Source organism: Psammomys obesus, unplaced genomic scaffold (assembly GCF_907164565.1).
Source record: "Psammomys obesus unplaced genomic scaffold, mPsaObe1.curated_primary_1811, whole genome shotgun sequence".
Classification (NCBI taxonomy): Eukaryota; Metazoa; Chordata; class Mammalia; order Rodentia; family Muridae; genus Psammomys; species Psammomys obesus.
This window is the reverse complement of record NW_026596158.1, coordinates 6,877,465-6,903,975: the sequence shown is the minus strand read 5'-3', so window position 1 is coordinate 6,903,975 and position 26,511 is coordinate 6,877,465. Positions and strand designations below refer to the sequence as shown.

General features: G+C 40.3%; 1 protein-coding gene across 1 annotated transcript in view; it reads left to right on the top strand.

Moving 5' to 3' along the window:
• Positions 1-3,336, top strand: part of Uri1 (URI1 prefoldin like chaperone) — a 58,339-nt gene extending 55,003 nt beyond the window's left edge. Inside the window, exons 10-11 of the mRNA XM_055594955.1 lie at positions 387-633; positions 1,680-3,336. Of these exons, the coding sequence (XP_055450930.1) occupies positions 387-633; positions 1,680-1,862 (430 nt within the window). The 3' untranslated portion in view covers positions 1,863-3,336. The remainder of the gene's footprint in view (positions 1-386; positions 634-1,679) is intronic.
• The last annotated feature ends 23,175 nt before the right edge of the window (positions 3,337-26,511 follow it).

Here is a 26,511-nt window from a genome sequence, read left to right as displayed (position 1 = left end):
TAGCTATGTATAAATTATTTTGGAAGATCAAGCTGTTCTTATCTGGAACATATCCACAAGTTACACACTATTTTATTGGGGCCCCAAACTCAGCTTTGAAAGTAACATAAAGCGCGTTTTGCGAAGTTGTAAACTTACTCTGAATGTGACATATTTAGAGAAGACATTTTAGCAAGAAGACTAAATGGAGTTTGGTGAGACGTGGAGGTGAAGGTGGCAGAGTCAGGAGGAAAGAGTAAGCTTAGGCTGCATGAGACCCTGACTCAAACATTTTTTAAAAAAAAAAACAAATTTTAGATTAATTTATAGGAAAAAAAAGAAATCTTTGTGAAGTTCTTCTTAGTTATGAGCCTTTAAAATGAAGTTACATTTCTTGACTGCTGTAGAGTCTTTGTGGATGTTGTGAATGGAGAGTATATTCCTCGGAAGTCAATTCTGAAGTCGCGCAGCAGAGAGAATAGTGTCTGCAGTGATACGAGTGAGAGCAGTGCTGCTGATGTGGATGACCGGCGGGGGATTCTGAGGAGCGTGAGCTCTGAGGAGGCTGCATGCAGCGATGCCAGTGGGAGCATTTTGGAAGAACTCCAAGACAACCACCCCAAGAAGCCTTTGCCCTCCTCAGGAGTTTCTGAGGTATGAGTCTTAGTTCTTTTTCATATTTCACAGGCTCGCTTTTTAAATTTTAAAGTTTTCAGTTCTTATGCTTAAATTCTTAGGAGGGGAGAGGTTGCAAATACTAGATAGTTTTTAAAAAAGTGACTCCTTGGTTTTCATTTTTCTTGATATGAAAAGACACTTTAAGGCATTTTGTTGATTTGCATGTCGTTTAGTCTCATTTCAGTTGAACATAGTAAGTTTTGATTGTGTTAAGTTCCATAAACAGCAACAATGAAAGAGCTTTTTTTTTTGTGACGTTTAATTTATACCATTGAATTGTCTTAGAATTTTAAAGCTGTTCTGATTCATGTTAGTTTCAGCACCTTTGCTTTTTAGTTTTTTATTGACTTTTTTTTCTTTTTTAAATGAAGGCAAAGTGCAATAAAGAACTTAAAAACTTGTATAGATTAGCCCCCCAAAAGAAATGTCAGCATTGGTGAAAGTAAGCTTTTGACTGTCAGGCAGCAGGGAAGCAAGGGAGCCTGGACAGAAGTCTGTCTTTCATATTCTTGTAATCCTTGTAGTTTCTGTGTTTAGTAGATGGCTCACAGAGAACTGGATATAAATGAGGTAGCTATTTGGGGTACTTTTTATTTGTCATTTTGTATTCTCCCAGATAAAAGAGATGCTTTACATCATTGTTTTACATTGTGATTTTTTTTTTTTTTTGAGACATGATTTCTCTGTGTAGACCTGAAACTTCCCCTGTATTCCAACCTGCCTCTAAATTCTCAGAGATCTACCTGCTTCTGCCTCCTGAGTACTGGGATTAATGGTGTGTGTCACCGTGCCTTATTTAAATTTCGTTTTCTTATTTGTCCATTGTAAAAGATTCCTTATATTTCATGGTATAATTAAAAAAAAAAGTTACTTGGTTTCTCTGAGTAATTAGTATTTTGATGTTTATTATACAAAATTCTTATTACTTTAGTTTTAGTTGAAAAGAAAAGTCTTGGTAATGTAGGTAAAGATTTTTGTGTGCATCTTAGTTATATTTAACACCATATACTTTTGTCTTATAGGCTTTTTCGGGAACTGTAATAGAAAAAGAATTTTTATCCCCCTCCTTAGTATCACACTCAGCCATTGCTCATCATGCTCTACCCACCATTCCAGAACGAAAAGAAGTTCTGTCAGAAGCATCAGAAGAGCCTGCAAAAAGGGTTTCGAAGTTCAGAGCTGCCAGGTTGCAGCAGAAAAGCTAGAGAAAGGATGGGCTTCACCTTTGCAGCTCCAGCTGCACTGTAGGACACAGCAAATTTGGTCCATGGAGTTGGAAAGGTCCCGCGCCTGACAGCAGTCCCCTCACCTTTTTCAGTCGCACTTACAAAGTCAAAGTAAATGTTTGAATGCTGTAATGTTCTGCTGGCTTTGTTAATTCTCTGAATACTGTCTAATTGGCCTTAGGATGCAGTAGTAGCATTTCGAATTACTTTTCAAAGAATACTGTCATGCATTGTTTTTGTGTTTCCAACTAAACATAGGCAGTTTTGTACCAGCTGTGATGTTGTGCTTGCCATATGGACCATATTAAAGAAACTTAAAAATTTTCAAATAGATTCAACAATTATATTACTTGCTTTTACATTTAAAGGCACTTTAAGAAAAATCTACATCTTTTGTAGGTTTTATAGCTAGGTGGGTCTTTGAAAAACTTTCTTTGAATGTTATACTGTGGTCTTTAAGGCAAGAGGCTACACAAACCCTATGGGAAAATTTCACTAGGAGAATAATATTTTGTACAACTTTTTTTTGCAACTAAAATTTTGATGAAACTTGGTTTATAAAATGTTGTGAACTTCCTGGTTTAGAATTGTGTATAAAAATGTCATTGATTTGTGTGTATGCTATATAGGCCATGCCACAGATTCTTGAATTTTTAAAGTCTCACAAGCACCTCTCTCTCCCCCTGCATATAGTTTTCACTGGGATTATCCTTTGGGAGAGAAAAGTTTGTCTAGATGCTTTAAATTTTTTTTTAAATAAAGATTTTTTTTTTTAATGTTTCAATCTTCCTTATATTTTCATTCTTCAAGGTTGCTTTGCTACCAAGAACAAAAAATAAAATATTGTAATTATTTGTAGCCAAACTCCTTAAAGAGACATTCAGTCTCTGGTTGACCATTACAATGCAAGTGTTGATCATTAGCTTGATGCATGCTAAAACATAGCATTCTGCATTTGTACTAAAATAAGCCATCAGCCCCAGTCTACCCTCTATTCATAGCTAAATATTTAAAGGTTATTTATAGCTTCTTTAATGAATTCTTGCTTAAACAAAGTGAAATTATGTCCTAGAAAAGTTGAAGCTGTAACTAGAACAGTGCCACTGTCAAAGTTTTATGAAATACATATTTTAATGATAAAAGGATAAGCTTGAATCCAGGCTAGTTAATGGGTAATTCAGAATGGGGGCTGAATTTGAAAGACTTTTAATAGCCAGTGTTGATCATCTGTACACATTTTTTACTAAATTTTTTTTCTTTCTGATCACCCACTCCTAAACCAAACTATCACGTCATACCCACTCTAGGTACATTTGTTCCTTCTTACCTGCCACTTATGCTAGGCTTCCTGTGCTAACCTCCAGATATAAGCCTCTTTGTAGGACTGTTGTATCTTCAGACGTGTAACTTCAAGTGTGCTGTCATTAAATAACTTTCCATGTTCATGAACTTATTTTGAGCCTGCTCTATGTATTTGTGTACCTTCTTTCAAGTAAGTCCCTTTTATAGAACGAGATGATGGTAGAAGGAAAGTGTCCAACAGCGTTTTTGTTTTCTGCTGAAGACCCACATGAAATACAGTATTACTCAGTATCAGTCAGTCTTAAACAGTTTTAAACTGTACTTGAAACTATACTTTCATTTGTATGAATGTAAACTTTATTTTTTTGAGGCAGATTGTCACCCTGGTTGCTCTTGTACTTGAAGTCCTGCTATCATGGGTTCAGGGGCTGGGTCCACCGGCTTGCATTCAACTAAGTTCTCTCTGCTCTTGAATGCTTTTGTTCTTGAACACCAAAATGTTACAGGCTCATGTTCTGCTTTTTTCTTCTGTCCTAGCCTTGGAATGAGCTCTTGTTCCTAAGACAGTGGTATCTAGAGATCAACATCTGCTTACATGTGTTTATTGTTTATAGGTCAGTGCTTGGCCTATTCAGCCTTCAGAGCTATGCATGTATGTAGACTAACAGACACATATTTTAATATCTGAGTTTATTAAAACTATACCTTTACACTGAGACTTGATTGCAATCTGAGGCTGCATGATTCATTTGATTTTGATTCATTTGATTGTCTGTATTTGTGACTTTTTTTTTTTTTCACCATCAGCTAGCCTGGCTTTTACATACACTTGTCTGTGTGAAACACTAAGGGAGTTTGAGTAGTGCTTGTTTGTACTGGTGTGAGACACACACTGAAACCAGTGCCCAAAGTTCCTTTGAGTTGTTCTGTGTGTTCCCTTCCCACTTTCATTACCTTCACTGGGATTGTGCTGCAGCTTGGGTTCATTTGTTGCTCTTTGTATTTTCCCGTGGCTTCCCTCCACATCCCAGCTGAATTAATGGTTCATATGGGAGGCATGGAAAGAGTTTGTGAAAGTTAATGTGATTCTGAGTCAGAGCTGAGTGAGAGATATCAGAGAAGTGCCACTCTTCCTTCTGCTCTCCCACTCTCTTACACCACCATGAGACTGTGAGCAGCCAGTCTCATTACAATGGTTTCTTCTGCCCAAATCTTCATCTTCGTACCGTAAGGAACCTGCTTTCAGTTTCTGATTCAACCTTTGTTTCTTCTGCACAAAAAGCGTGTGTGTGTGTGTGTTTAAATGTGTCAGGTTTCTCAGTGTTGGACAAAGAAGTCACAAATGGACAAACTGAAATGGCTCGATTGGTGTTACACTAGACTGAATCAAACATTGATATAAACTCAGGATTTTTGGTATTCGCAGGTGTTTAATGTGCTCATGGTTGTGCTTACATGAAGGATGGCATTCTGCATTGCATGTGTTTCTAGTACAAAGTTCCTTGTAATCTCTGCATCACTTCTTAGAGACTTCCTTATTCTGCACAAAGGTGCAGTGCTCCAGCAAGTGGGTAGTGCAGTGTCTCTTCAGCCTCCTTCCTTCCTAAGGCATTGAGGGATTCCCACATTTTATAGTTGCTCATAGTACAGTAGCCAGTGCATCTGACTGTATTTTGTCACTGGAGGAATGTCTCCAGGGGATATTCTGTAGGTAGAGTTGATGGACCAGCTACACAATTGCTCCTTGATTCCTTTAGTAAGTCATCGTAAAATCTATTTTTGAATGTATTTGAATTGTTTGTTCTTTGGTTAATGACGTAGTTTAACAATATCTGCATTTCATTGGTAATTTTTTTGCATGCGTGCTTAATGTGTGCATAAATGTGTGTACACATATTTACTTTGGGGGCCCCATACCCTTTTGACTTTTTCATGGATGCTGGGTGTCAAACTTTGGTCCTCATGCTTGCATGGCAGTCACTGTCCACTGAGTTGCCTCCCTGATAATCTCTTAAGTGTTGCTTTGCAGCAGTTTAGGATCCCAGAGGGAATTCAAAATTTGTTAACATACCAAATTATCTATGTTTAAAAAATGTCTTTATGCTTTATCATATATATAAACTTGGAATTTTCTACTTACTGGAATATTTTAAAATATGTGAAATTCAGTTACATACTTATTTACAAATTTGGCTTCTCTGTAGGAAAGTTTTTCAGTAATAAAGCTAATCTTTACCCAGGTGTGCTTACAGGGAGCTTTGTTAGGATTCTTCAGTTGCAGTTCACTTAGCTCTGAAATTCATTGCTTGGTGTTTCTAAATGTGTACTTAATTTTTTAATTTAATTTCTATTTTTATATGCTTTGGTGTTTTGTCTGCATGTATGCCTGTGTGTGTGAACTGTGTGTAACTACTTGGGAGGAGTTACAAACAGTTGTGAGTTGCCAAATGGGTGCTGGGAATTGAACCCGGAATTGAACCTGGTTTTCATTGGAAGAGCAACCAGTGGTTGTTTTGTTTTGTTTTTTTTAAGAGAGGGAGGGTTGCTCTGTGTAGCCCTGGCTGTACTGGAACTCAATCTGTAGAACAGACTGACCTTGAACTGAGAGGTCCACCTGCCTCTGCCTCCTGAGTGCTGGGATTCTTAAGTGTGCATCACAGCTGCCGAGCAAGATGTTCCGTTTTAAAGTGTTTTTAGGGTAAACTGTTTATAGTTCCCTCACCAGTGACACACAAGAATGTAAAAGCTTGTTCAATTGATATTTCTGTATTGGCTTTGTATTCTGCAGCCTTCATAAACAACTATAGCGTGTCTATTTATATGCATGTATTCCATAGTTTTGTTTTTTTTTTTTTTTTTATTCAGGATCAGGTTGTCTTTTGAGAGTGTGTTTCCAGTGAATTGTTTTTTTTTGTAGGGAATGGTATTGGGTCTGGCTCTCTAGTAAACAGACTGGGCATTTTTGCCTTGGTGATGGTGTTAGAGACCCTGTCTCTGGCTTTGTCATTAAATGTGGCTAATAAAACCTGCTTTGGAGGGTGTTGTCAGTTGTACAGGTGTTTTTCCTTAGTGTCCTTCTGATTTACTGATACTTTCTTTTTTAAAGGAGACTAGGTGTTTGCTGTGTTGTTCAGGCTGGCCCTGAGTTAGTGAACTCAGGTGATTGTACTGTTATGAGTACAGGCCTGCAATACTGCACCTAGCTGCTGCTGTGAATACGGGCATGCCGCACTGCACCTAGCCACTGTTCTGAGTGCAGGCATGCGTACTGCACCTAGCCACTTCTGAGTATAGGCAAGCAGTACTGCACCTAGCTGCTGCTGTTGTGAGTACAGGCATACAGCACTGCACCTAGCTGCAGATTACCCCAGTGCTAAGGGATGGATGCCAGGGCCTGCATATTCATTCAGCTGCAACCTCAGCCCTTTTTGATGCTTTAAGTATTGCAATGTAACCCCTCTCTTTTCTCTAGTGACTTCTTCAGACAGAATCTTGCTATGTAACTCAGGCAGGACTTGAAGCTCAGTTTCCCAAGTGTTGGGGTTACTTCTCTGTAAAGACATTTAATCGTAAAGTTCCTGTCTGTTGCTGTGGCCACTCCAGCTTTATTGTGATCATATGCATATAATCTGTCCTTGTCCTTGCCTTTTCTGTTTGGAATTTAACATTTGCAGCATTGTGTGGTACTCCTGTCTATAACCCCAGCACTCAGAGATAGAAGCAGTTTCTCTTCAGTTTGAGGTCAGTCAGGATTATATAGTGAGACTCTGCTTTAAGAAAATAAATTCTGTCAGTCATCTATGTATTAACATTATACTTCATTTACATATGCCTCCTTCCTGGCCATTTTTGTGTCTGTTACCTACTCTAAATTAAAAAAAAAAACAAAAAAACAAAACAAAACAAAACAAAAAAAACCCAACAACTTTCATTTTGTTTAAGAAAAAAAAAGCCAAAAATAAAAATAACAAACCTTTTTCTTCTAATTCTGAGAATTGAACTTTGGGCCTCACATGTGCTACGCAAGCACTGTTTCTCTGAACTACATACCAGCCTTCTTAACATGGGAGTGTATTCCTCACTGAAGCTGAGACTCAGGTTCTGGCTTCTAGTTCTAGCTGAGACTACTCTTCCTGGAGTGTGGGTGAACCCATATCCCCGATCCCACCCAGCAGAAAGAGTGTCACTACAGACATTTCCTGAGTTACACAGGCTACACTCTAACATCAATATGGAATTCCAGCCAAATGCAGAAACTTTTCTTCTGTATAATTCCCTTTCTTGTCCTGCTACTGTAATATACTTTAAAACTATACACTTAGTTTCTATGTGATTATCTTTTAAATAAGAGAAGAAAACTTTAAAAATGCATTTACATTATCTTTCACATTTACCTACATAATTATCTTTACCGGTGTTCTTAATTTTTTATGTGGATTCAAGTTACCATCTGGTGTCATTTCCTTCAGACTTCTCAGAAAATTTCACACCTATAAATTCTGTCTTTATCAGGGAACATTCTTAGTTTTGTGTTCCTTTGGAAGTAGCTTTACTGGGTACAGGATTGTTACCTGCACAACCATTTTCTGGTCTGAAATGCCAACTGCTGCTTTGGTCGTCTGGGCCCTGTACCCCATGAGCCTGTCTTCTCTGGCCGCGTTTAGGTTTTTCATTTGTATAAGAGTGGATATAGTAGTACTTACTTTCCTTGGATTTCATTTAACTTGGATATACATTAATATTTTTTAACTTGAAGATTTGCTAACCAAGTTTGTTTGTTTACGTGTTTGCTTTTTCAAATGGCCCAAATTTTAAGAACTTCAAACCCTTTCCTGGCTCTTCTTTCCAGTACTTGAGCTGTGCATGTTGTATTTTACTTGTGTGTGTGTGTTTGTGTGTACCATCTGTGTGTCCATGGAAGCAAGAGGGTGTCAGATCTCCTGAAGCTGCTGTTCGTCTTGGCTGTGGGCTTTGGGAACTGAACCCTGGTCCTGTATGGCATGCTCTTAACCACTGAACCATTTCTGCTCTCTCAGTACCTTCTCATTTACCTTACTCTTAGGAGTGTGTGCCTCCGCATTCAAATAGGCTCCTGGGTCCCTCTAGTGAAGTGTTTGCTTTAGTTATTTTACTTCACAGCTCCATCAAATAATCTGACTTTTTTTAATAATGTTGGCATCTTTTGTTGTTCTCTATTAGATTAGGCATTGCATATGTGCTGTTTTTCCCCCCTTTGTCCTTTAATGTAATTGCTTCCTTAAAGTGTATTTGATAAACTCATAGATACTCTTCCAGAAGGTCCTGTTTGTGTCAGGTATAAGCCATGATCTCTTGTCTAAAAGAGGACACTTAACAACTGCTCCACATTCTCACTTCCTCCTTTATATGACTTTGTTCATTTAATTTGGTTGTACAGAGTGATTCTGCATTATGCAGTCTCTGATATCTTCTGCATTTTTATTTTTAATTCTTTTTAAACTGATTCTCGGTCACCCTTGAACCAGTGTATCTAGTGACATAGCCGGTGATTGGTCAGACATTGTTCTTCCACGTCTAGGTCCAGTAAGCTATTCAATTTTTCAAGTGTCTGGTTTGGAGGACACAGCCATGATTTGGAACTTAGCAGTCTTTTGTGGAGACAGTTTAGCTGGTGCCTTCCTAGGTCTGTACTCATCATGTTCATAGTGTAGTATACCCTGCCTTGTGAACTGTGAATTTATAGAGGCCCATCATTGTCTTGTGCTGGTTCTTAATGCTGGCCTTGGAGTTAACCTTGTGATTGGGTCAGACAATTCTGTGGGCTTTTTCCATTTTTTTGCCACTGAAATGGCTGTTTCCAGAAAAGTCTGTGGTTGATGAACTTTCCTACAATGTTTGAAATATAGTCAGTGTCTTAGGGGCAACTTGGAGGAGGAAAGGGTTTATTTTGCTTATGCTTCCAGGTAACAGTCCGTCACTGAGAGAGTGGGAACCTGAAGTCAGGAACTGAAGCAGAGGCCATGGATGGGTGCTGCTTACTGGCTTGCTCAGCTTGCCATGAGAAAACCAGAACCACCAGGGTAAGGGTGTCCCTGTCCCCAGCCACAGTGGGCTGGGCTCTCCCATATCAATCACTAAGAAAATCAAGCTTGCTTACAGCCTGGTCTTACAGAGGCAATTTCTCCTCAGACTATAGCTTGTGTCAAGTTGATATGAATTGAGCGGGCATAGTTGGCCTCCCTCAGCATAAGTGCTCTGTTTGAGGAGCCACCCCAGCTTGAAAGGTGCTGCTGTGAAAGCAATGTCTCAAATGTGTCCCCAGCCTCCTGCCCAAATTTCACTGTTTTTCTTGAATAAACACAAAGTAGTGCTGTACTTCCAGAGTCTGGGAAATTGTGTGTGTTTGTGTGTGTATGAGATAATTTTGTTAACATCCAGAAGTGGTTATATTTTGATAATTTTGTCTGATTAAACAACACCAAATAGGGGCTGAAGAGATGGCTTAGGGGTTTAGGACACTGGCTGCTCTTGCAAGAGGTCCCAGGTTCAGTTTCTAGCACCCACATGGCTGCTTAAGTCCATCTGTGACTCCATTGCAGGGGATATCTAGTACCTTCTCCTGGCCGTGGTTACTGTTTTATCGTTAAGTCTTGCGCGTGGAAGAAGCGCTTGTGCTTTTCTTTTAATATTCTGTCATTTTAATAATACTCTGTTGGCTATTCTGGGCATTTTGCTTTTTGCACCTTTTAAAATCATTTTGTTGAAATTCCAAGTTAAGTTCCTGTAATTGTGATTATAATTTGCAGATTAAGTTGAGGACTGATAGCTTGAAAGTATTCTGTCTGTGAACATGGACTGCCTTTTTGTTATTTTATTTTGGGGGATATTTTTATCATATTATATTTATGCCAAATAAATATTTTGGGGTGCAAAGTGGTTAGTGTTTGTAGTTTTTCACTGCTCTTGTATTGTGAGGTTATTCACCTTGGCTCTTGTGACCTTGTTTATAATTGCTTATTGGTTAAAAGTTTTTTTTTTTAATTTATATCATTTATGAGCCAATATCATTTTTCTTATTTTTTATGTATCGGTCTTTTGTTTCTTTTTCTAGTCGTACTGCATTAGCAACAGTTTCTAGTATAGTAGTAAAAGGGAAAAATGAGGTTTGCTATCCTTGTGTCATCCCTAATCTTTTTTTTTAACTTTTATTAATTACACTTTATTCACTTTGTATCCCCCCCATAAGTCCCTCCTTCTTCCCCTCCCGATCCCACTCTCCCTCCTCGTCATCCCTAATCTTAATGGGAAATCTTTAAGGCTGTCACCATTGTTATCCATAGGATAGTACTTTGTTTTGCTTTGAGGTATTTATTAAATAAATGAAATTCCTACTTCCTAGTTTACTGAAAACCTTTCAATTTTTTATATGAATGGATGTTATATTTTACCAATGGCTTTCATCATTTGATATGATTGGATTTTTTTCTCTCTCTCATCTGATGAGAGAAAAAACTGACTTTCAAATATTCAGTGAGCCTGGCATGCCCAAGATAAATCTCACCTGGTTGTGGTGTGGTGGCTCTCACTGACTTCAGGTACTGTTAGACTCAGTTTGCTAAGGCTTTGTTGAAGATTTTTGTATCTCTGTTCATGAGATTTTGTAGTTTCTTATATTATTGTCTGGTTTGGGTGCTGGAACTCAGCTGTTCTGGCTCCTCTGACTCTTCTCCTAGCTGGCTGATTCAAACTGGCTTCTTTCAGCTTCTGACTGAATTGCTCTGCTTGGCCTCATACTAATTTTGGCAATATGTTCTAATCTTCTGGCTCCTTCTCATTTTCTGGATCCTATCTTCACCTGTATCTAGCTTGTTCTCTTTACAACCTGTCTCTGTAAAACTGTCCTGGTAAAATTGCCTTCTCTTTCTCTGTGCTGCTTTCCTTAAGTAGCTTTGCTTTCCTCTCTCTTCTCATGAGAGTTGAGCATATCCTATTCTGTCAACTCTTTCTCTTGATTTGTCATTTTGTCTGCCTCTCAAAGCGACATCACTTTCAAACATGGGTGCTTTCTTCTGCAAACTAACTTTTATTGTTTGGGGCTAAAGGTTTGTACTAAGGGTTTGTCTGTATTCCAGATAGAGTGGTTAAAGGTGTGTGGCATGTCTGCATTCCAGCTGGATCACATAGACTTAGATCTTCTGATGTGATCTCTTGCCACAGCAGTCATGTTTCTGGGTTAAAATTTTTCTACACTATGTGTTATTTTAAGTGTTCTGCTCAGGGTTTAGGCTGTTGTAGACTTCCCAGCAGTCTTTAGTCATTTCTGGTTTAATTCCATTATGGTTTATTTAACTTAGTTCAATAAGGTGAGTTTGTTTCTTCTCCCACATTTTTTTATTGGTTGTCACATCATCCACATCTATAACTAACCCGAGCCAGCTGTTAGATCTATTCATGTCATGGGTTGACAGATAAGACTGGCCACCCTCCTCCCTCCTGTCCATTGTGTAGTTATAGGCTTTTCTGTTAGTCCAAGGAGTTTCTGCCACACGTGCATGCATGGCTTCCACAGTGCTCACTGTGTGGATGCTGGTTTGTGAAGGGTGCTGTTCTCCTTCTCCCTAAGGAACTACTTTGCAGGCTTCCTGGCAGCCAGCTCTCTCCAATTCTTGTTAGAGGAAATATCTGTCCTTTGGTTTGAGGATGTTTTCTAAGATACAGAATTCAGAGATACAGAGTTGGAGCATTCCTTCTCAGCACTGTAAATACCTCCCTGTTCTTGCATGCTTTCTGAGGCACCAGATGTAGTTCTTTGCATTGCTCCCCACAGGGGGTTGGTTTTCCCCTGTGGCTTCTTTCTGGATCTTTATATTATTATTATTATTTGTAGTAAGAAAATGAGATAAGTCATATGCCCAGTGTGTTGGATCTTTATATATCCTAGGAAAGTGCTTTGTCACTAAGCTAGATGCCCAGCTGTGAACTGTTTCTGATTGTTTTGAGACAGCAGTTCCCTTTGTAGCCCAGGCTGGACTTGATCTTCCTGTCTGAGCTTCCCAAGTGTTGGGTTTACTCAAAGGCACGCAGCACCTACCTCTTTTTTTCTCTCTGTGCTTGAATGTATGATTTAGTGGCCGGCATTAATTTGGGGAACATTTTCAGTCATTGGTTCCAGTAATTTTCTGTTTCTTTTCCTGTTTGTGAATCTCTGCTTTGTGGATGTTTGTAGTTTTCCATACCTCTTGCCTTTTCTGTTTTTTTTTTTTCTCAGTTTGCTTTTCAAGTTCAAGGTTTCTGTCAGGGTGTCTTTCACCTTACATTGTTGGCCATACTCAGCTTACTAATGGGTCCAACAGGCATCCTTTCTCTTCACATTTACTGTATTTCTTGTCCTTTTTGGTACTTAAAGTTTTCATGTCTGCTTCAACTGTTCAGTTCTCTCATTTACCCACCTTATAGCCTTAGGATGTAAGTCCCAGTTTCAAATTCCTGGTCTGATAATTCTAGCATTCCTCATGTGTCTGCTAATGTCTGAAGATGCCTTTTCTCTTCAGATTGTTTGGTTATTAGTACGCCTTGCAGTTTTGCAAGCAGTCCCGGGTAAAAGAACTTGTGTAAGTAAGCTTAAGCTTGTGGTGTGGTGGGTGAGACCTGAACAAGGGGAAGTGAGCCTGGCTCAGGACTCGGCCTTGGGAGCGGCCTTTACCTGCCCTTGCTTCTGCCTGACAAGCCCCTCCCCACCCCTCCACCCCCTCCCTCGTTTCAAAGTAAGATGTATTGATGTGTATTTGGCCCTTTCTTCTACATGGAAGGCTGCAATTGGCTGAGGTTGGCTGTTTGTCTTCCCCTAGGTCAGACCGGGTCTTCTAAACCTCCCTTGACAGAGGCTGTGGGAAGTAGCCTCTGCAGGCAGACGTGTTCCTTTACCCCTCTTTTTGCTGGAAACGGGATAACCCTCCTCCCCATCTCCACCACCACACAGTGTTCATGTACAAGACTAGTATATGAACTACACAGTGTGTAGGAGGGATGTCAGCTTCTTGCCATCAGTTTTGGTCCAGGCTTCCTACCTAGGCGCTGGATTCAGTGGAGGCCCTCACTGGTTGTCTTCTGCCCTGGTAAGTTGTCACAGTGATTGCCTATCAGTCTCCAGTTTTGGGGGTGGACTTTGTGGGTCCTGAGGTTCTTCCTGTGGTGGCACCTGCCACTATCTGTACCAAACCAGGAACCAGGCATCCAAAAGCTCTCCAACTTTATCATTGTTTGCAGGTGGAAATGGTTGCGGAGACCCTCATTTTGGCATTCCTGTCATCTTTTTTAAAATAGTAAAGTGTGCGAAGATCTTTGTCTGTCTGTGAATTTAGTATTTCTGTTTCTCTTCATTTTTTGTACCTTGAGGTAAAATTTCTACCAAGTTTGGGTCTCCTGTCCTGAAGAACCTATGACTCAGTGTTGGTATGAAGCACCAAGTCTGTCTTTCTGCCCTTCACAACCCAGTATAAAAAGTATTATTTTGCAGTGTGTCTGTAGGCACACAAGGTGTGTTTGCTAGTTTGTCCACACGTGTGGAAGCTGGAGGTTGACTCTGAGTCTCCTCTATTACTCTCCACCTATATTTGAGAAAAGGTCTCTCCCTGATCCTGAAGCTTGCTGCTTTGGCTACATTATCTGGCCAGTGAGTGCCTGGAGTTGCCCTCTTTCACTGCTTTCTGACTCCTGCCCGTAGTGTTAGGATTATAGGCATATGCTGCCACACTTGGCTTTTATAGGAACACTGGGAGATCTGAATTCAGGTCCTGTTTGCACAACAGGCACTTTACCAGATACCTCCTCAGTCCCTGTATGCATATGTGCGTATGCTTGTATTCATATATGTGTATGTTTTTAGAGGCAGGGTTTCAGAGTGGTCTCAAACTCACAATCCTGTTTCCTTAATGCTGGATTACAAAGATACCACTACACTTAGCTATGGCCTTTATGTTTTGAAAACAATTATTTTGCGAGGTATAGAATTCTCTGCCGATAGACTATTTTCCCTTTACTGTTTCTTCTTGTCTCTGTAGGTGACAAGTTTTCACAGCTACCGTGTAGCTGTAATGGCCACAGACATCTCTCCAGTGCTTGTTTAGTTGGTCATTTACCTCCTAAACTCTTAGAGTTTTCAAAAAATGTGGAAATGATTTGTCTCTTTCCAGATTGCTTGGTTCTCTACCTCTTCCTCTCTGTACCATTAGTGACATTTGTGTTGTGCAGATTTTAAGCAGGGGTGTAGTGAGACATGCCTGTCTGTAATACCAACACTTGGAAGGCTGAGGTTTGGTAGGACATTTGCAAGTTCAAGACCAGCCTGGGCTGCATATCGAGACTGTGGAGGAGGGATAGAGGCAGACTGAGTATTATCTGTCATCTTGTATTGTTTCATAAAGGTCACTGAGAACTGGTTCATTTTACTCAGCTCCTTTTCAATCGGTGTCATTTTAAAATTAGTATATACATTAGGTTTCATAATGGCCTTTTAAAATACTTCATTTTTGTTTTTTGATGTTTTTCTCATCTCTTGAGACCTTCTCCCTTTGTAGCCTTCTCTGCACTCCTGTAACCTTTCTGCTTTCAAATCTATGTCCTATTGGTATCCCCCAACAACTTTTTTTCTTCTTGTAGTCTTTCAGTTTTATACTCTATGCCTACACTCACATAAGCCTCACTTATATACCACACACATAAATATAGGTTATGATCTGTGCATGAGAAGAAATGTAATTTCTGTCTTTTTGAGTCCATTACCCAGCTTAATACTTGCCAGTTCCAACCATTTTTTTCCTTGTAGCTGAGTAAAATTTCTTTCTCTGTGTCTCCCTGTTTTCTCTTTCTGTGTATCACATTTTCTTTTTCTTTCTTTCCTTTCCTTTTTTTTTTTTTTTTTTCTTTTTTTTTTTTTTTTGGAGAAAGTGTTTCTCTGTATAGCCCTGGCTATCCTGGACTCTTTAGGTAGACCAGGCTGGCCTCGAACTCACAGAGATCTGCCTGCCTCTGCCTCCCTAAATGCTGGGATTTCAGGCAAGCACTACCATGCCCGGCTTTTAAATTTTTTTTTTTTTTATTATTTTGAAAGTTTTTAAAATTTATTTTATTTTATGTATGTTGGTGTTTGCCTCCATGTATGTCTGTGTGAAGGTGTGAGATGTCAGATCTCCTGGAACTGGAATTACAGACTGAGCTGCCATATGGTTTTGGAACCCAGGTCCTTTGGAAGAACAGCCAGTACTCTTGACTGCTGAGCCATTTCTCCAGCCCATGGTTTCATTTCTTTGCTGTTGTGAATAAGGCACCAATAAACATGGATGTGTAAGTGTCTCAGGCAGGATGCAGAGTCCTTTGGGTCATGGCCAGGAGTGGTATAGCTCGGTCATATGATAGTTGTATTTTTACTTTTTTAAAGAAACCACACTGATTTCCATAGCTGAAATAGTTTACTTTCCTTCTAACAGTCACTAAGGGTTCATTTCCCCCACGTCCTTGGCCACCATGTGTTGTCATTTGTTAATGTCATTTCTTAATGACAGCCATTCTGACTGGGGTGAGATGGAATTTCAGAGTAGCTCTAATTTCTATTTCCCTGATGGCTGGAGACATTGAACATGTGTTAAAATCTTAGATGGCCTCTTTGTGTTTCTTTTGGGAATTGCCTATTCACTTCATTAGCCTATCTGACTAGCAGATTTGTTAGTGTGGTTTCTTGGTGTCTAATGTTTACCGTTCTTTATATATTCTATTTTCTTTTGTCAGTGTTGGTGGGTGTGTCCATGCGCATACATGTGGAGGCCAGAGGAGGCTGTCAGATAGGCTCTCCTGTTGCTTTTCACCGTATGTCTCAAGACAGTCTCTTACTAAACCTAGAGTTCACCATTTTGGCTAGGCTGTAGCTGGTCAGCAAGCTTCTAGGATCTGCCCTCTACTTCCAGTATGCTGTTACAGGCTTATGTAGCCTGTAAGGCTTTTCCACATGAGTGTCAGGGATTTGAACTCAGGTCATCTTGTTCTCAGAGTAAACTCTTTCACCCACTGAGCAGTCTTCCCAGTCCCTGCACATTTGATATTAACCCCCCGTGCGAAGTGTTGCCAGCAAGAGAGTGCTCATTCTGTAGGCTCTGTTCAGCCTGCTGCACATAAACCCAAATTTCAGGCCGTCCCATTACGTATTTCCCGTGTTCCTGCCATCCTAGTCAGAAAGTTCTTGCCTGTACCTGTATCTTGAAGTGGATTCCTCATGTGGTTTCATGTTTTAAGTTAAGAGCCTTTAATCACTTTGAATTGATTTTTGTTCAGGGTGAGATATAAGGATCTAATTTCAATTCTTTTGTGGGTGGATATCTGGTTCAGTCAGCACAGTTGTTGAGTGAGCTTCCTTCCTTCCTTCCTTCCTTCCTTCCTTCCTTCCTTCCTTCCTTCCTTCCTTCCTTCCTTCCTTTCTTCCTCCTCCTTCCTTCCTGGGTCTGTGTTCTCTTCCGTTGTTCAACATGTCTGTTTTTGTGCCTAACCATGTTTGTGTGTGTGTGTGTGTGTGTGTGTGTGTGTGTGTATATACATATAGATAGATAGAGTGTAATTTAAGGTTAGATATTGACATTCCTCAACTAGCTTTTTCTGATAAACATCACTTTTGTGTGTGTGTGTGTGTGTTTACACGTGAATTTTTAGATTTATTTATTCTTTTCTAATTCTGTGAAGAATGTCATTCTGGTAGGGATTGCATTGAATCTGTAGACTACTTGTGGTAGTGTAAATATCTTCAGAATGTCTTCTTTTCTGTCTTCAAGTCTTCATTATAAAGATCCTTCACTTCCATGGCCAAATTTTTTCCTAGATGTTTTATTATCTCACTATATTTGGAACTATTTTGAATGGAATATTTTCCCTAATTTTTAAAGTAAGCTTCTTACTCGTGTCTATGCAAGCTGCTGATTTTTGTATATTTGTTTTGTATCCTGCAACGTTGCCAGAGTGTTTGTTCAACCTAGGAGTTTTCTGGCAGAGTCTCTAAAGGAAAGAATCATGTCATCTGTGAATGGAGATAATTTGACTTCTTCCTTGGCTTCTACTCCTCCTTTATATTCTTCTCCTGTCTTAGTGCTCTAGCTAAGACTTTAAGCACTATACTGAGAAAGAGTGGAGAGAGTGGGCACCCCCATGGCAGTCCAGTCTGTGATATATCACCTTTATTATTTTGAGGTATACTCCATCTATTACTAATTTTTCCTAGGCTGTCTGTCATGAAGTCATGTTAAACTTGGATGTTGAAAGAATCTTGCAATCTTGGGATGAAATCTATTTGATCATAATGTATGGTTGTTTTAATATGTTCTTGAATTTGGTTTGTAAGTGTTTTGTTAAGAATTTTTACACTTATGCCCATCAGGGAAATTGGTCTGTGGTTTTCTTTATCTGATTTGGCTATCAGGATAATATTGCCTTTCCTTTCTATCTTGTGGAACAGTTTGAGAAAAGTGTTGGTATTATATCTTTCTTAAACATTTGGTAGAGCCAGAAAAATTGCTCAGTGGCTGAGCCCAATGGCTGGAGATCTATCCCTGGGACCCACATGGTGGAAGGAAATAAAAAGTTCTTGAAAGTTGTCCTCTGTTCTCCACATGTGCAGTGTGATGGACGTGTGCACACGTGCACACATACACGGCAAATAAATAGATAAAATACTTAAAAAAATGTTTGAGGTGGGCGTGGTGGCACATACCTTTAATCCCAGCACTTAGGGATGCAGAGGCAAGTGTTTGAGGCCAGCTTGGCCTACAAATCAAGTCCAGGACAGCCAAGGCTACACAGAGAAACCCTGTGTCAGAAAACAACAAAACAAAACAAAAAAATAAAAACAGGTTTGATAGACTTAGTGAATTTATCTGGTTCTGGACTTTTCTTTGTAGAGAGATTTACGTATGGCTTCAATCTTGTTGCTTGTAATGGGTCTGTTTTAAAATTATGTTTGTGGCTTAAATTTTTGTAGGTCATATGCATCTAGATATTTATCAGTTTCTTCCATTTTTTTTTTTTTCGACTCTCAAGATAAATATTTTCAAGATACCCCCTAATGCTTTTCTGGATTTCATTGGAATTGGTATAGTAACCCTATTTTTGTCTTCTATTTTGTTAACTTGGGCCTGTCTCTTGTTCCTGGTTTGACTAGAAGTTTTTCAATCTCATCAACCTTTCCAAAGAACACACCCTTTGATTGATTGATTCTATGTATTGTTCTTTTAGTCTCTATTTCATTAGTTCCTGCCTCAGTCTTAATTATTTCTTGCTGCCACTGAGTTTTGGAGTACATTCTTGTTATTTTTAAGTCATATCATTAGGCTGGTTAGTTGAGGCTGCTTTCTCTTTTGTTTTTTGTTTTGCTTTGTTTTTGTTTTTCAAAATGGGGTCTCACTATGTAGCTCTGGTTGGCCTTGAACTCATAGAGATATGTTGGACTCTGCCTCCTAACTGCTGGGATTAAAAGTGTACACTGCCACACCTAGCTATTTTTGCATTTATTCTGTTCTCACTGATTACCCTCCTGGCTATGAATAATAATTTTTTAAAAAGATTTATTGTTATTTTATGTGTGTGGACATTTTGCCTGTGTGCCGGGTGCATGCATGCAGTGTTCACAGAGGCCAAAAGAGGGCATTGGGTCTCTGGGACTGAAATTACAGATGGTCGTGAGTTGCCATGTGGGTGCTGGGAACCAAACCTGGGTCCTCTGGAGATGCTCTTAACCATTGAGTATCCTCTCCAGACTCTGGTTGGGATTTCTTAATATGAATACTTAGCAGCTATAACCTTCCTTCTTAAGGACTGTCTTAGCTGTGTCCAGGAGGATGTAGTAGGTTGCTCTGTTCTTCTCATTTGTCATGAGGAATTTTTTTTTTTAATTTAAATTTCTTTGGTGACTCGGCTCTTCATTCAAAAGTATATTGTTCCGTCTCCAGGTATTTTTGTAGTTTCTGTTCACCCCTTCCCCACTCCCTTGTGGACTACACAGAATTCTCCATCCCTCCCTCTCTCCTTCTGTCATCCTGTCATCTTCCTTTCCCTATTCGGTATTTCTGCATTTGCCAAGGATTGTTTTGTGGCTATGATGGGAGCAGTTTTGGGGGTTCCATGTGCTGCTAAGAAGAATCTCTGTCAGATGGACTATCCTATATTAAGTGTCCATTCAGTTGGTCTGTGATATATTTGCTCTGAAATTTCTTTATTGCATTTGGAAGACTGTATCAGTTGCTGTTCCTGTTGCTATGATAAAATACCCCAGCAACAGCAACTTAAAAGAAATAAGGTCTACTTTGGCTCATAGTTCCAGGGTAGAGTCTATAGTGGCAGTAGGAGCCTGATCAGGAAACAGGAAATATTGTGGCATCCCTGATCAGGAAACAGAGGAAAATAAATGTTTGTGCTTAATTTGCTTTCTTCTTTTCAAGTGGTTCAGGACCCAAGCCCAGGCAATGGTGTGGGCTTGTTTGAGGGTGGTCTTCATAGGCCTGTTAACACAGTTAACATGATCCTTCCTAGGCATGCCAGGAGGCTTGATTCTGGATCCTGTCAGATTGACAAGAGTAACCTTCACAAAGACCTGTAAATATGGGAGTGGGGTATTGAAACCTCTCACTGCTATTCTGTTAGAACCTATAGCCATTCATGCTTCTCAGTATTTGATAACATTGGGAGCCCCAATGCTTGGTGTATGAATGTCTATAATTGTTGCTCCCTTACCAACATTTAATGGCCTTTAAAAAAGAAAAACTTTTGACAAGGTCTATGTTCAAGTCTACTTTGTCAGATATAATAATAGCTATGCCTACTTGTTTATAGTTTTCTGTGCGTTGATTTCCATTTTTTGACTCTCAGTTTGGGTGCATCTTTGCTAGTTATGTGTGTTTCTTAGAGACAGCAGATAGTTGGTTCTTGTGTTTTGATCCAGTCATTCAGCCCGTGTTATACTGGTGACCTGAGGCCAGTTCAATGTTATTATTGAAAGGGACCGTTACTTCCTATGACTTTATTAGGCAGTATTCTGGTAGGCTGGGTTACTGACATTTCTCTTTATCTTCCCTGTTAGTTTGAGAGTTTGCTCATCTGCTGTGTTGGATGTGATTGGTTCTTCCCTGGTTCCTCTCTGATCTTTTTTCTCCCTTTATATAGGATTTCTTTAAGAATTTCTTGCAGTGCTGGACTGGTTGTCATGATTGCTTAATTTGTGTTTGTCTTGAAACATCCTCATTGCTCTGTCAATTTTAGAAGATACCTTTGCTGGATGTAGTAATTTTGGTTGACAGTTACTTGCTTTCGTGCCTTGAAATATATTGTTCCATGATTTTCTACCATTTTTATACCCTCCCATCCACCCAGAGACAAGGTCTCGTGGATAGTCTAGAACTCACTATGTAGACCAGGCTGGCCTTGAACTCACAGAGATCTGTTCTCTGCCTTCCAAATGTTGGAACCAAAGGTGTGTGCCACCACACCCAGCTATTTGTACATTTATTCTGTTCTTACTCATTTCCCTCCTGGCAATGGGTAACAAGTTTTCCTGTTCTTATATTGAATAATAATTTAATTTTGTACTAGGATCTTTTGTTGATTACCTTGTTGATTTTTGTTTTGTTTGGACACAAGGTCTTATTGTGTAGTTGAGGCTGACCTTGACCTTAAAATCCTCATGCCTCCATCTGCTGATTGCTGGGGTTAGAGGTATACACAATCATATTCAGCTAGAATTTTCTTTATCTTTTTATTCTGGAATTATATTGCTTTATAGGAAACATTCCAAGACAGAGTTTTCATATACCCTCTCTCAGTTTCAGTGTGATTGGGTTGCCTTATATGTCAGCCTTCAGGTTAATGTGGGGTAAGGTTCACTTGTCAAATCTGAGGAATTCGCGTGACATAGAAGTGATAAATACCCAGTGTCCTGGGGTACCTATTGCATTTAAGAATCTATCTTAACCTCTCTGTGGCAGTTTCTTGCTTTTTCAGGACCTTCATACTTTTCCATGTTTTTGCTGATTTTATAGAATAGCTTTCCTTTTTGGTTTACCAGTATGTTCCCATGAGTTTTGTGGAGTTAAAACTTTGGAAACAGTGAAAGGTGACATGCTAGCATTACTGATGTAATCAGATAACTGACAGAAATGACAAAGGGAGGAAGGATCAATTTTGACTAGAGTTTGAGAGGATGCAGCCCATCATGGCTGGAAAGCAGTGGCAGCGTTCTTGGCAGCAGGGGTGTGTCCTTGGAATTAGGAAGCAGAGAGAGCTGGGCACAAGATAACACTCCAGCTCTACCCTCCACTGACCCATTTCACTCAGGCCCGAACCTCCTAAAACAGTGCCAAGAGCTGGGGAGCAAGTGTTAGATGTGAGAGCCTGTGGGGACATTTCTACTCAACCTCAGCATGCCTTTCTATACATGTCATATTGTGATGTGAATCCTGATGACTCTTGAATTGGCATTTGATTTGTTTCTCCCCCATAATGTCTAGCTTATTTTGCTTGGATTTCTTCTCCTTAGGCTGTGGCTCAATGTCTCTAGAGAAAAAGTTACCTTATTTGCTTCATTCTGTTGGGCACCTTGAATCTCATGCCGCCTCTTGCCCTAGTATCTGAAAATACTGTATGGCATTATTGATGGTGAGCTAGCAGCCTTCTCATGCTAGAATCAGGGGTTTTTGGGTTAGAATCAAGAGCTTTGGACTGGACCTCAATGTTGGGGCCGTTGCTTGGAATTTCTCAGTTAATTTCATGGCAGGCTATGGATCCCATCTGGGCCCTGGTGAGGACTGGTCCACAGCACATGCCCACATAAAGCTGCAGGCTGTGCTCCTTGGAGCTCAGGCAGACTGAAGCAGGCTTCCTTGTTTTGACAGTGAGACAATCTCTCCCAATGGAGCTCTTCACCAGCTCTGTCTTCCCGAATGATCTTAGCTCTAACTCATTAGTTGAGCCTAAGGTCTTGTCTTCTCACTCTCTTTGGTTTTAAGACAGGAAATTCATGTTTAGGGACCAGGATAAAGTTCTAACCTAGTGATAACAGTGATTTAAGTGTCTGGGTTTTTTGTTTGTTTGTTTTATTTGTTACTAGTGATTTCTGTAATTTTCATGCAAGTGGGGCTTTTGAGTTGAGAAGGTCTCTGTTATATTTTACCCAGAATTCTAGCAGGAGTGTGCTAGAATGGAGCCTTTTTTCAATGCAGAGATGATGCTCATTCCCCAACCCTCACCCCAAGAGAGTAGCAGGCTGATTCAGTGGTTTGCCTGAGTTGGCAAGGTTTTCCAGTGGACAGATAGATGCTGAAAGTACTCTCTGAGACAAGGAGTGAGGATAACCTCAGAGGAACGAGCCATCAGTGAGATGAGTCAGACACTGTACCAGGCATTCAGGTAGGCTGAGATTTCAGGAGTGGTAGAGCCAGAGCCAATAAACTGTCACTTGGTACCCAATGGTGGTCTTGCCAACAGCATAGATCTTGGGAGACTGAAATATTCTCTTTGGATACAAGATTATTTTGACCATATAGGTCTGGCAGCCTAAAAGAAAGCGATCACAAGTCAGTGGTGGCTCGGTGTTGAACCTCACGTGCAGAGGACTGGCTCACTGGTGGAAATGACAGTGAGCCAATCAGTTCGCAGGCTGGGTATGCTTCATCATCCGCTTGCAAGCGACAGAGGAGAAAGTCAGTTTGATTTTTTTTTTTTTTTTTTTTTTTTTACAGTGACTGGAAATCTTTCAAAGGGCTCTTGTTAGGAGCTTAATTGAGGTGTTGCTGAGGAGCAGCACTCAGAACCTCTTCAGGAAGACGGAATCTGCAAATACTTGCTCAGAACTTGAATGTGTTGAAAAATGTGAAGCCCCCTTCGGCCTGTGGAGGCTTTCTGCAAGGCTTGGATTCCTCTGCTCTGCATTTTTGCTCTCTTTGTGTGTGTGTGTGTGTGTGTGTGTGTGTGTGTGTGTGTAGTGTGGCTGTGGCATCTTCACACTGCTGTCAAGTGGCTCCTTGAAGGAGAATAGCTTGAAGAAGTTAGAATAGTGTCGGAACTAAGCAAAAACCCAAAGAACTGGAGAAATTTTCTGAAATGCTGTCACTTCCTGGAAAGCAAGGTGGTTGGCATTCTGTAACTACCCACTCGAAGGAGTGAAAATCACAATGGGAAAACCTATGATCATTGTTATATTAGGTTGCTTTTAAAACTAAAATGTTTTTGATAAATCACTTTTTATGTTATAATGAGATCAGCTGCTTAGGGCTTAGGATGGAAAATTCCATGATGCTTAATATGAACTTCATTAGAGAACATCTTTTATGCCAGTAAATCTTAGAAACACAGAAGGACTTGGGGGTTCGGAGAGTTATGTGTGGATGGCTTCTTGGAACAGCTGTGCTTTGCTGCTTACCCTCCTCCTGCCCTCCATCTTTGTGACACTCCCCGAGCCTCGTAATCTACTCAGGCTGAAAGAACTCCTGGTGTTGAGGTGTGCCGACCAGTCACACCTGGTAAGTGGTGGAGCTGAGGCAGCTGTCTGCCAGGGGATACCTTTTTAGTGGCTGACTGTGAGTCACTGCCCACCCAGCGTTCTCTTCCTCTTGACATTGAAAATGGCAGATCTCTGTGTCCTCAGAGTGGCAAATGCAGCTGGTTTAATTTTTTTTCTTTTTCTTTTTCTTTTCTTTCTTTTTTTTTTTTTTTTTTTTTTGGCAGACTTATGCCTTTTTTTGTAAAGAAGATGAACTAGGATTAGAAGAAATCAGATGTGTGTATTTGGTATGCAATATTTTTGTATTACAAATAGCTACATTCTAACCCACATTAACCCCATGATATGTGAATTTTGCCAACTCCTGCTGTGTCTTTTAAATCAAATCCAGTAAATCACTATGAATGCTCTAATTTCTAAACAAACTAGTCTTCCATAGAGGTACTTTAACACTGTACTGCAAATTAGACAACCTAAGACGGATGGACCATCTTTGTTAATTATGTAGTTTAATTGATCAAAACTACCAGATAGGATTTTATTTTATAGCAGTTTTGCTTAGTATCAAATTCTATACTATTAAAGAGCTTGTGAGTAGCATATTTAGGGGAGGGTCATTAAGATATAAGCCGTTATTTAGCTTCTGTTAGCCTTATTTAGTACCTTTTTTGGGGGGTTTAGCTCCTGTCACAATATGAAATTGCTTTTAATTGAGATGACCAACTTCCATTAGATTGTTCGACCCCCATTGTGTGGACGAACACAAAGCACTTTTCATTTTTGCTCTATTGATTGAGCAGCAATTTGCTTGAACTGCATTCAAAACCTGGTGGAGAAAGATGGGGAAGGTCTCTTTAAAGGCGTGGTTTTTTTTTTTTTTTTCCCCTTCCCTCTGCCCTGCCCCGCTGTTGGCTTGTAGCTAATTCTGCATGCCAGTAGGGAGCAGTGGTGAGCAGAGGCCTGGACAGAAAGCTGCCAGTCAGCAATGATAGATTATTATTCGTTTCTGTTATAGGTGGGGTGTGCAGTCGGTTACAGTAATAATTACCAGGAGTAGAGGGTTTCCTAGGCAACCAATTTCCCCCCTCATTCATGCTGTTGCTGAGAATGTCTGGAAAGCATGACATTGCTGTATTCTGAGGTCTGTTGCCCCCCTGCTGCTCCAGGTTTGAGGTTAGTTACAGCATCATAAGACGCTCTCAAGCATAGAGAGCTCAGGCTGGGCTTAAAAAGCATGCCAGTGAGAGGGCCTCTCCTCCCTGGCTTCCCTGCTAAGGACCAGAGTTCTGAAAATGCAGACTCTCCATCCTGCTTGGCAAACAAGCTCTTAGTCTCAGAGCCCTTTCATTTTCCATCATTTTGGAGACCATGGATGATTCCACTTTAAAATTTTATTACGTCAGAAAAATGTGCCGAAACCAGATCTTGCCTTAGGATTCGAGTCATATAAATCAACGGGCAGCTGTCATAGCTAATCATGGAGGTACATGTAGCTTATTCATCTTATGAAAATGGACCCTAAAGAGGAAGGTAACTTCCTGCAGGAACAGGCGCAGTCCTGTATGTGATAGGAAAATAATAGACACTGCATCTGTTATCCAGGCGCTGTGCATGAATCACAGCATCCTACATCCGGGGCTCTCTAATCTTTCATTTTAATGAACTTACACCGAGTGCTGTGCAGTGATAAAAAGTAGCATTTGTTTGTGTCTGCTCTGGAGAAAGATAGTGATTTGGGCTTCAGTCTTAGGTGGAGATGTGAAATGTTTATCCATTTTCTAGGCAGAAGTCACAAACAGAGTTGACAGTCCAGATCTTGTTCTGTGCTAGGTGGCTACAGGAATGCACGGTCCCAAACACCAGACCCATTTATTAGCTAAGTTCTCAGTGAGCTGTATAGCTGTCCTCTTGAGTGTTTGTCATGGAGCCACACTGGTACTAGCTGTGACCGATAGTTTCCTTATATGTGAACCAAGAGCTTGTTGTATGTGCTGGAGCTGCTTAGGGGCCAGGGAGCCACCTGCAGAGTGGAGTAGGCTCTGGCCCCTCACACGATCTCACCAACCATCAGCAGCAGAGCTCCCTGGTGCGACTGTGGTTGGGAACCCTGCTAGTCACAGTGGTTGGGAACCTATATAGCTAGGCATCAGAAGGATGGATGGGGCAGCTTGGTCCTGGTTTTCTGAGAGGCCAGAGACAACAGCTCTGGGCCCTTTGACTTCCCAGGATACCTGGAGGAGAGTCGCCTCCTGCCCTGAGCTGGCTTCTACTTCTGTATCAGCACACAGACCCTTGTGTTCAGCTGTACAGGGCAGAGAGAACCTGCATCTCCACAGCTGCCAGTGTACCCTGAGCACTAACTGAGGGATCCGGTCTTCCATTTCCATAAAGCACCATGAAGGTACTGAACAGAAGTTTCCAGTCACCCTCTTAGACACAGGCTTGTGGGTTGATTCTGTAAAAAAAAAAAAAAAAAAAAAAAAAATGAAACATGCGGTCTGTGTTTTTGATAGGGATACTGTAAAAGGCAATTGGCTAAATGAATCCATCAGGCTGGGGTCATCTGAAGTTTAGGCTCACTTTAAATACTTTAATAATCCTTTGCAAAAGTGTTTATAAGCTAAAGCTATGAGGCTAACACCTGCTGGCTCAAACAGTTTTATCAAGTACTTCCAGGTTTCCTTGTAAACCATTAAACAGCCTGAACAGAAAGGAGTGAGTCTCTTGGAACGCAGTAATCTGATAGACTCCACAATTTAGCCAAGGAAATAATTTTTGATTTTCATATTGCATAGCTCCAGTATAAATTATTTGAACTGAAGGGCC